The sequence below is a fragment of the Chenopodium album genome, chromosome 1 (genome assembly GCF_948465745.1).
Source record: "Chenopodium album chromosome 1, dcCheAlbu1.1, whole genome shotgun sequence".
Classification (NCBI taxonomy): Eukaryota; Viridiplantae; Streptophyta; class Magnoliopsida; order Caryophyllales; family Amaranthaceae; genus Chenopodium; species Chenopodium album.
The window spans coordinates 56,970,691-56,982,059 of record NC_137834.1 but is presented as its reverse complement, the minus strand read 5'-3'; the positions used below and the strand labels follow the sequence as shown (position 1 = coordinate 56,982,059).

At 38.9% G+C, this 11,369-nt stretch overlaps 2 protein-coding genes across 2 annotated transcripts; both read right to left on the bottom strand.

Annotated features, from left to right (window-relative positions):
* Positions 1–4,309: 4,309 nt before the first annotated feature.
* Positions 4,310–6,463, bottom strand: LOC145633074 (uncharacterized). The gene has a single exon (XM_081685372.1). It carries the CDS (start codon positions 6,461–6,463, stop codon positions 4,310–4,312), a length of 2,154 nt encoding a protein of 717 aa, XP_081541498.1.
* A 2,765-nt stretch (positions 6,464–9,228) lies between these two features.
* LOC145633070 (uncharacterized) lies at positions 9,229–10,917 on the bottom strand. The gene has a single exon (XM_081685366.1). It carries the CDS (start codon positions 10,915–10,917, stop codon positions 9,229–9,231), a length of 1,689 nt encoding a protein of 562 aa, XP_081541492.1.
* Positions 10,918–11,369: the final 452 nt, after the last annotated feature.

Here is an 11,369-nt window from a genome sequence, read left to right as displayed (position 1 = left end):
ATGAATTTTGCATCAAGCTGCTTCTGGATCTCCTCTTTGACCTTAAGACTGACTTCTGGCTTCATTCTTCGCAACTTTTGTTGTTTTGGCTTACTGTCTGGATAGAGAGGAATACGATGTTCAGCTGTGTTACGGTCCACACCTGGCATATCGGCGTATGACCATGCAAACACATCTACATAGTCTTTAAGTAATGAAATGAATGCAACTTGTTCTTCAGGGGAGAGGGAAGATCCTAATTTAACCTCTCTTATATCACCTTCTATGCCTATATCTATGACTATGGATTCTTCTATAGGTGTCATGCATGATTTAGGCTCATTGAAAGATTCATTGTCAGATAACTCATGATAATCAACATTAATTTCTTGCATACAAACATGTTTAGATTCTACAAGAGCTTCAAAGTCTTCATGATCAGAAAAGTCAGATTGTGTGTGGAGGGAAAGTTGGCTGGATGAAGAACTATCCGTTTCATAGCCATCTGAGTGGGAGAAATGAATCTCATTCGTTTTTGAAAAAAGTTTAAGGGAAGGGTCTTTTAGGTAGGGTTGGTTTTGAGTCTTTTCGGTTTTCATTTGGAGTTGAACATCGCCCTCAACTAGTACTATGAGTGATAATGGATCTATGTCTTCAATATCTCCAAATTTTGTAGAAAATAAATTTCTCAGAACACCATGCTTCAAGTACTCTATCCAATCAATGTATTCCTTTTGTTTAGGCTTCTCGTAAAACCACTTTTCTACCACATCCTCGTCTCTAGCCTCAGCGAAGAAGATTTCCAGTCCAGGGAGTATTTTTTGTGAGGCAAAGTCATACCATGGCTCAGGGAATTCATGGTATGGCTCGGTATCATTTTGTAAAAACGAACTGTCCATTGACTGTTAAAGATGATCTTTTGTGAGTGTGAAAGTCGTGGCTAGGATCATATCCTAAACCATGGCGATTCTTCTTGTCAATGATGGGGATAGGGTCCCTCCTTCCTTCATTGTTTCGACCTAAACCTTGACCAGGTATATAACCCATTTTCATCATTAATTGTAGACCCTTAGTAAGTGGCTGGGGCATCAAACCTTGGTTTTTTAGGATGGGATTTCTAGTCGGCCTGAAAGGTTGGTTTGTTGAGAGGGATTGGTCATATTTGCAAAGAGAAGGCTTCCAAATCAGACGTCTGTTTATCCTAGGTGGTTACCTATACAAGGGGTATTAAAGTCAACCAAAGTTGTAAAGAAAAGATATGTATGAATCATGCAAATTCATATGCCAAATAAGAATTTTTTTTAAAAAAAAAAAAAAAAAAAACTTAAGAAATGCATAGATATGAATTTTTTTGTTTGGAAAAAAAAGTAAGTGACGTTTTGATAAAGGAAAGAAAAGGTCAGTAAGGGCCATTGATTAAGGTGTTATATTAGATGCTTCTTTACATACAAGGTACCCAAGATGTTAGAACTCGCTCATTGTTTGACATTCAGCCATGCTACTGAAACCATTTTGGTATGTAAACACGGAGATGTATTATGATTAATCAATAAGGGGAAGTGATCTGAGTTAACAAAATAGGTTATAGGTGTTCATCTCTCATGTTATACCAACTTTGAAAAAAATAAAATAAAGGACAAAGATGTAGAACATGGGCCTGTATCCCTTTAATAATTTTCTTCGGCGGATGTCAAGAAATTCAACAATTTTCTTACGTGCTTGCGTATCTCCTTGTACCTTGTACGAGTCCAAATTCTGCATAATCTCTATTTTGTTTGCAATACACATATAAAGTGGAAGGTTGGTTTTGTGTTTAAGGAGCTGAACTCATGCCTGAGTTGCCTACGTACCCCCAATGGCGTGGTGAGAAAAGAAAGTAATGAAGGGTATGGTGATTATAGGAGTTTCAGTGTTATAGTGTGCCATGGGGGATCAAGCTGCACGTAGTTCTTAGGGTAGTAAAAGGAGACATTTTTGTGGATTTTTTATTTTTTATTTTTTTTTTGTTGTGGGTTTTTCTATTTTTTGGTTTTTTTTTTGTTGTTGTTGTGGGTTTTTCTATTTTTTGGTTTTTTTTTTTGTTGTTGTTGTGGGTTTTTCTTATTTTTTGGTTTTTGTGGGTTTTTCTATTTTTTTTGGTTTTTTTGTGGGTTTTTCTATTTTTTGTTTTTTTTGTGGGTTTTTCTATTTTTTTGGTTTTTTTTGTGGGTTTTTCTATTTTTTTGGTTTTTTGTGGGTTTTTCTAGAAGTTGCGTTTAAACGAGGTTGGCTAAGAATGAACGGAAGTGTGGATCATGATTATTTCTTTGTTAATGTCCTGAACCTTCGCTAGGTTCTTCATCATAACCATCCTGCTTCATTTTATACAACCATCTAGCCCATGCTTTACATACTTGAGTACATGCTTTCTTGGTTTCGTTGTCGATCCGTCTTAGAAAGATATGTGGCTCCATGATTGATTGAATAGAAGCTACTTTTGTTGCGGGTGTATCTTCTCCATCCGCAGTCACGGCAAATTCCTCATCTTTCATCCAAAAGGGTTCTTCATCACTGGATGATCCATCGGATTGTGGTGCTGGAGATAACCGTTCATTCACATTCATCCGTCCCATTTCTTCACTTAGAGGATCGTATGTCATGAGACTCGTAGGGTCTTCTTCATCATTAGAAGTTGATAAGACATTAATGGATATTGACCTTTTACGACTCAAATGTGATATCTTGGTGATATGTTTGATGCGCAAGCAAAGAGCGTGACATCCATCGGTGTCGTGACCGTGAAGTTGGTGATAATGACAATATTTGTGGAGGTCTACTCCTATAGGGCTGGCTCCAGGTCGTCGAGGAAGTGGTTTAATAGTGCCTTCATCGAGTAATCCTCAAAATATTGCAGATTGAGATGACCATTGTTGCGATGAAAAACGTCGCACAAGATTGTGTCCAGTCCTAGGCCTTGTGTGGATTGGGTCTATTATCCTACGATCAATGAGGTCTTGGATAGAGCATCGAAGATCATAACATGAATCAGTTGTATGGCCAAACTGACTGCAATAACTACAGTATCTCTCCATATTTACTTCAGGTGGCGGGATTGCACATACGTATCCCTTTGTTCTTATAAGGCCTTGCCTGTGCAAACGACGATACACCGCACTTAGAGGCTCATTAATTTCTGTAAATGATCTCCTGTTAGATGTTTCGGCACATGGATTGACCCTTGGTCTATGGTCTAGTAATTTATATGTGTCGATATCGAACCCATGTTGTTCCATATGCCCAAGAATATTGTATCTCATTGTAACCATTTAACGGTAATAGAAATCATTAAGGTTTTTAAGCATGATGAGCATAAACTCTTTATCTGTGATAGGATTTCGGAGCTTGGATCGTACAACAGAACATCGAGAGCAGAAGTGAGAGAAAGTTTCTTGATTTGTCTGTAGGGTTGTGACTAAGACCAATTTCTGAGGGTCCGTTTTACTAAAATTATAAGCCCAATTAACAAAAGCTTGTGATATCTCATTCCAAGTCGTTCAAAACTGTAATACCAAGTTAACGCTGTGCCTTCCAAGCTACGATCAAATAATGTAGGGAGGTGTTCTTCTGGGACATCCAAGGGAGCCAGGACATTAACGAACTTACAAAGATGGATCATTGGGTCACCTGTGCCATCAAATTTTTCTAACTTTGGTAGATCTTGATATCTTGGTTCATGTTTATAGCCCGGAAACAAAATTAATTTTTCTGGGAAAATTGGCACTCTAAACATTGGAACATCAAAATCTAAATCAAAGTCATCGCGTGCGTCATTGCTATTTGCACGACTATCGCTGCTAGTCCACGACTCTCCTTCTCGCTCTTGTTGCTCATTGTTAATTCTATCCTCTGGGGTTCTAGGTTCTTCTTCCTTTTCTTGATACAGAGGTTCATCGCCTTTTTCTGGGATCTCAATTGGGTCCTCTGGATCTTCATTACTATCCTCATCAGATACCTCTATCCACCCACCACTTTGAATGCAAAAGACATTAAAACCATCCAAGCGACTCCCTTCTTCTTCATCTAGGTGTAGCACAGATTTCCCGATAGGTGAGATGTTCATGATATTTGGATCTCCGGGGATGGTTACCGCTCCTTGATCGGTCATTAATTTCACTTTTTGATGTAACGTTGAGGCTACAACCTTGTTTTCATGTAACCAAGGTCTTCCTAGCAAGAAGTTAAAGCATGCTTTGATGTCAATCACTGTGAAGTCTACTTTCCTAGCCATTGGTCCATATTCTATAAGTAATTCGATGGAACCCAAAACTTCTCTGGTGGCGTTGTCATAGGCTCAAACCACTTGGCTTGATGGTGCCAAATCATCTTTTGAATGACCAAGCTTAGTGAGCACTCGATAGGGACATACATTGATTGCAGATCCGTTATCCACAAGAACTCTAGGTATCGTCCATCCATTACATCGAACAGTGATGTGTAATGAATTATTATGGTTTGAAACTTCAGGGAGATCTTCATCCGTGAACATGAGAGTACGGTCTACACCATGAATAAGGCCTACAATCTGATCTGGAGTAATAGAGGGGTCAACTGAAGCTTCATTCAAATGCTTAAGGACCGCGCTTCGATGAGTTTGCGAGTGCATAAGCAACTTCCATATAGAAACATTAGCATTGACCTCCTTCATTCGCTTGATAGCATCATCTTCTATGTTGACTTCATCTACCATTAGTTCTTTCCCTTTTTCTTTTCTTCGTAAAGCATCTAATGGATTATCTTCTTCAAGGTAAGAGGGCTTGAAGTGTCGACCTGCTCGAGTTAAATGGGATACTTCCACTACTTCATCATCACTAAGGTCATCAAGGCATATAGGGTGCCTATAGTTGTTTGGAGTGGAGAAATAAGCTCCCGTGTTTCTTTCAACAATAGCCATTACAGATGCAGCATCTTCATCTTCCTCACGGTCCAATATAAAGTATGCATTGTCGTAATCTATAGCCCCACACATCATAGCAAAAGGATCCTTGCGGAGGGTATAGTCGTGACCCCTTATCTTGATGATTCTATGGGAAGCAAGTTCATTATCTAGACACCTGCCTATTTCAGTCACTGGTGCTTCACATTCACAAGATTCATTTATGGTGATCAATTGGGTTGGGTCAAAATCATTTGTGTAGGTAGAGATGGCATTTATGGAGGTAGGGGGTTTGTGATTTGGAAGGGGGTTATTTGTGATGCTAGGTTGCGTGTTATTTGGTTTGTTGGCTAAGGTTCCAACAGAGAGCCTTCCACCATCTATCAAGTCTTGTAGTCGATGCTTGATTGCCGTACAACTTTCAATGTCGTGCCTGGCTCCTTGATGAAATTCACAATGTTTATTTGGGTTGTACGTTGGTGGCGGGTTCCTTGGTGGAGGTCTTGGGTTCAAAGGTTGGATGAGATTGGCCTTTTTTAGTTTGGAGAATGCCTGGGCATATGTCATATTTAAAGGAGTGAATTCTCTTTGGGGTCGGAGTTGAAATGTCGAGGTTGCCCCAATGTTGTATATCATGTTGGTAGGCTTTGAAGCAGATGCATCATTATTGGTGATCTTCTTATTAGCCCCGAACCTTGAACTATATGAGTTTCCATTGTTAAAGTCTTCCTTCTTGATCTCTCCCTTCTTTATGGCGTCTTCAACCAATGACCCAGTTGAGATAAGAGCTTTAAAAGAGGGGAAGTATTGATATGCCATCTGCTTTTGATATACAGGAAGGAGATTTTTCACAATCATCTGCAATTGTTCTTCTTCATTCGGTCTATTTATCATTTTAGCTGCTTTATTTCTCCATCTAGTAATGAAGGAAGAAAATGTTTCATTAATATTCTGTGCAGTTGTCTCCAAATCCCTTCTCGTGATATCAATTTCCTCATTGTATTTATATTGGTTGGAAAACTCTCTCACTATGTCGGCCCAAGTGGATTTCTTTGAATTTTCCAGATTCAAAAACCAATGTGAAGCAGCTCCATCAAGATATTGTTGAAATAACTGAGCCATCAATGGTTCATCTACACCCCAAGGGCTCATAGCGCCAACATAGAGTTTTAAGAAGTTGGTAGGACTTCCTGTTCCGTCAAAGTGTGAAAGAACAGGCATCTTAAAACCATATGGGAGGTGCGCTTTAGGAAAGAGAGTTAGCCCATAGATGTCCATCCATGGTTCAGCCTGAGTGATACCTTTAAACACTTTTTTCATCCTGGTCATTTCCTCTTCAATCTTGGTGGGAATTTCCCTGTCATTGTTTCCAACTTCCAGTGGGAATGGTGAGGCTACTTCCGATTCTGGCACATTAGGATGCATCTGTGTGTTTTGTTTTATGAAATTCACCACAGTTTTCTCTACAGTATCTTGTCGTTCGATTATGGCTTGCATCATCCCCTTAAGTTCCACGAAAGGATCTAAGCTGAAGCTCGAATTTTGTTGCTCATTGTTTGAAGTTCCAGCCATGCTACTACAGCTGGGAGAGGAGAATATGACTGATATCGGGCAAGGGGAGAACTCTGCAGAAAGGGATCTTCTACCATTAAAAGGGGCTTGGCGAACGAGTCTAGATCCAGCACGGGTCCATATAGAACTCCTATTAACGAAAATGACATGATAATGTGATAAGAAAGGAAAAAAGGAAAGATGTTAGTATTCATGATTGTAACAAATAAACATTAAAAAAAATACGACTAATGAATATTTAACTGAGAGATGAACACCTAAAATACCAATTAATATGATTATATAAACTTATTTGAAAAGATTCCCCTTTTCCTAAAAAAAGAAATTTTGTCGAGATTCATAGGTTTTCCTCTAGCTTGTGTTAGAAGTTTGGAGGTTTTGTTTGTTTTCTCCTTATGTCTTGAATTTCGTGACTCGCTATCGGTGGGTCCAGTACAAACTCTAGCCTATATATAAGTTCATCACTTACCTTACACATAATGTAACCTTATCCCTCCTACACGATAAAAAAAAACTCATAAAAAAAAACCTTTTTTATTATATAGGAATATTTCCCATGGATCTCAACTTGCCTCCTCAAAGTTCTCGTTCATCCCGTGTGAGGAGGCTAATCCAATTTTTCTCAGAAGACCCTACTCCTTCTCTTCAAAACTTAAGGGATAGGGAAAATGAAGCAGCTCTTGCTTCCATGTCGCTGGAGGACCGCTTAGTCGTTGATTCTCCTATGGGATTTTCTAACCAAATTCTCCCCACAACTACTTCTCCTACCCCTTTGGTGAGGCCTGTGTTGGTAGGTAATTTCTCTCAAACGTTTCGTATGAGTGATCCTTCAGAGACCTTAGTTCTAATTGTGGCAGACACTACGGTTTTAGCCATGTCTCTAAGTCTACAATTTCCTTTAAGCTTGACTTACTCTATTTTGGCCATCATAAGTCACAAAACACTCCTTTTTCCTCATAACTCCGGAGAGAGTTCTAGCTCTACATCCCCATTACCCGTCAACCTTACGAGTCCTAGGGCACTTAGGTTGTTGTTGTGGGATGTTCGAGATCAACCTATGACTCGACTTCCCGGTCATCTCCTCACGCTACTCAAAACATACCCACCTACTTGTTTTGTGCTTCTTCTTTCGGACCCTAGAATAGGCGAAGAGGTGGCTAAGGGTTTTGGTATTCGAACATACTCAGTCTTCCGCGGGTCCAGCTCTCTCCCACCAATCTTATTCTTATGGGGCGAAACATGTTTCTTTTCTATGAACCAAGTGACTGCAGATTCAATAAGTTTATCTGCCTATGTTTCGCATCGTAGGACTTCCTCAGAGGTTCCATTACGAGAAGGGAAGGGTCCGAGCCAAAGTTCAGCTAACCAGGCCTGGTTAAATTTATCGGATTTTGCTTCTCATGATCGCTTAAAGGCAGCAATGGGTGGGCCATCGAGCTATTTGCGTTTTAAAGAAAGTTTCCTCCAAAAAATACCTGAATCCAGAATTCCTTCATTCGTGATTCCCGAAACATTATGGACAATAGGCCAAAGGGGTCTTTTTTCTTTAATGGGCATATTTTCAAGGGCACGAATAACTGATCCTTGGGTGCACTCAAAACCTTACATACTCTCCTTTGCAGCTATCTCCGATGGTGCATTCAAAAGTAGGGGTGGGTTCACATTACGGAATGCTGAGGATTGGTTCGGTTCTAAAGTTAAAGGGTCTGGCCTATCACTCTTTGTCTTATCATTACTACAACAAGGTTTAAAAAAGGCTCGCCTGCTACGAGTGAAGCATTTGGAAGTGCTGGTAGATGTTGGCATTTATAATCTAGTCTTGGCTAGTTTAGACATCTCCACCACAGAGGTTGAGTTAATGTTATGCGACATACTCCAAATGATGTGCTCACATGATAGGGAGATTAATATACGACATTTCTTGCAGGAGGATCTAAAAAGGGCTTTATTTCTTGTTGAGTACTGTCAAAGATTCCCCTGGGGTCATCATGAAGAGTTTAAAATTCCTCCCTCCACTAAAATTCTAATTGGTCCTTATTAGCTTTTGGTCCACTTAACACATGTACTTTGGTCAATAATGAATGAATAAAGAATTTCATTTTACGTAAATAAATTATCTAAATTAAGTATGGGTTTGGCCATCCTAAAGACTTTTTTTTTTATTAAAAAAAAGAGGATTGGTTCAAGAATGGGGTACAATCGCGAATTACTTAATCATTGTTAAAAAGTTCTTTATACTTTTTTATTTCCCGCTTTGCAAAAAGTATTTATAAAGAGAGACGGAGATAGAAATAGGGCCTGGGTCCCTGTTACATATGAAGACGTTATTAGGATGGTAACGTCAATTGTCAAAGCTTCAGCACCGCGAATCCTAAAACAACAAAAAAATCGATAAGTGCAAAGGCCGCGCCCGAAGGCTGCCTACGTATCCCGAAACAAGGGTGTTCTTCGGGAATCAGGCCCAAACGTAGCTCTAGGAAACATGTTATTATTCCTCATTACTATTATATTATTATTATTAATTTTGTTTTCTTACTACTAATCATACATTTTTTTTAACTGGAAAATAAATACATAATACATAAAATAGTTCGTCGATGGCGTTTTTTTTTTATTTCAAGGCTTGTAACTTCGATGTGGTAAACCCTTGTTTCGCTTGATGTCGTTGTAGAATCCCTTTGCATCTTGTCATACAGATTGGGTTGCTTACTTTCCATCAAAATGAAGATATTGCCCACACTATACCTTTGAGGGTTGATCCATCCTCAACTATACGCTTCGTTTGTAAAGTCTCCGGGAATGGTAATTACTCCAAGTGGCGTCACCAACTTTACTTTTTGATGGAGAGTCGATGCGACCCCTTTATACTCGTGTAGCCAAGGTCGTCCTAAGAGTAGGTTATATGAAGTCGGACAATTGATGACCATAAATCTGACAGAGAAAACCATGGTCTTGTAACTTAAAGGCAAAATGATGTACCCAGTTACTTCTCGTGGAGTATCATCAAAACCAAGGATTGTGTAAGACAAAGGATTGATAAAAGAATCCGTGTATCCCAACTTATAAAGGAATTCTCGAGAGTATATGTCTAATGCAGACCCATTGTCGACCAATATGTGATTTATGTAGCTTCGTCCATGTCTTAGCGTGATGTGTAGTTCTCGCGTATGCCATGGGTTTGGGGGTAAATCATCTACGGTGAATGTCCATTCTTGATGATTGGTTTGAAGTTGGAGAATCATTGAAGATTCACCGAGCCTATTCCCATGACACAGAACACCAGCATAAGATTCATGTTCGGATAGTATGGTGTCAAATGAATCAACCAATTGATCAGAATATGGTCGGTGGAGATCAAAATGGTTGCGACTCATTCCTAAATTACCAATAGCAGATACTTTAGGACAATCCTTCTCATCTTTTGATGTTTTTGTCTTTAGGATAGCAAAATCTAACTCAATTACCGAAAGAGTGTATTCTCGATTGCATAGTATGTCCTTGGACATAAATGCTTTGGTGTTGGTTGATTCCTCAAATAGATCAATGGTGATTGTCTTTAATTGACGAATGAGGGCATCTCGATGAGTTGGTGAGTCAGAGATCAACTCCCATAATGACATCGCATTGCCCCTGTTTCGAGATTTCAACTGATTATGTTGAAGTGTTGGGTTTTCTATTGATCTGACCACGTTACAGTATACTGGGGGCATCCTTGCCGTTGGTATATCACCATGGATAACCATCACTCCTTTCGGTGTTGAGAATTTAACTTTTTGATGAAGATCAGAAGCAATAGCTTGAGTGTCGTGGAGCCATGGTTTTCCCAAAATAAGAGGAAAGTTGATAGGAGCTTCAACCACTTGAAAATCTACATCACATAACCAATCTTCATGTCGTAGTTGCATATTAATGGTCCCTATTGCCTTTCTCGGGACGTGATCATGTGTAATTATGATTGCATTAGAAATTTCCAAAGGCACACTTTTTTGTCTTAACTTACATAAGGACTCTTTAGAGCAAATGTTAAAATTCGATTTGTTATCAACCAAAATGCCTGAAATCCGGTGATAATTACACCCCAAAGTAACACACAAGGGTTGGCTAAAATTGATGACCCTTGGTAAATCGGCATTAGTGAAGGACAATATAGGTGGGATCCATCCTTTTGGGATTGAGATCTTTCCGTCATCAATTAGTTGTTGCACCACATGTGTCACATCAAAGCAACCTTCTATGTTATGCCCGTAGTCATGGCAGTAAGAGCAGTATTTCCCCATGTTTACTTTGGGAGATGGCAAAATACAATTATAATGTTTTTCTTCAATGAACCCTTGTGTCTTGAGACGATAGTACATATCCTTCATAGATTCACATTTTTCAAAGCAAATGGGGTTAATTGATGTCCATCGCCCTCCATTACTTCCATGCTTGTTCCGTGGTGCATTGAATCCCATATTGTTTGAAATGAAAATATATATACCTTTCATTTCATATAAGAGCATTATCAGTATCAATAGTTTGAGTGGTGATAAACATATAATAAAAATTAGCGGGAAATGAAAAAGTATCTCTTACATAAAAAAAAATTGTTTCTTTCATTTTATTATTATTTTTTTTTGGAAAGAAAGGATAACAATGAAAGACTTTTTCATGATTATAGATATTCGCAATTAATTGAAGGCGGGTGACGCTAAGAAGGACCACAAAGGTTCACAAAAATGTCGAATCGGGAATTATTGAAATTATTCTTCTTTTACCCCTGCGGTTTAGGGACTTGAAAGACTTATCTTCTAAGGTTTCATAGCCTAGGCCAAGCACTCGGGATTTTAGTGATTTTCCAGTTAAATTAAGTTAATTTTATTGTGGTTTTAATAGGAAAAGGAGTAGAAAGATAAAATGGTCAGAT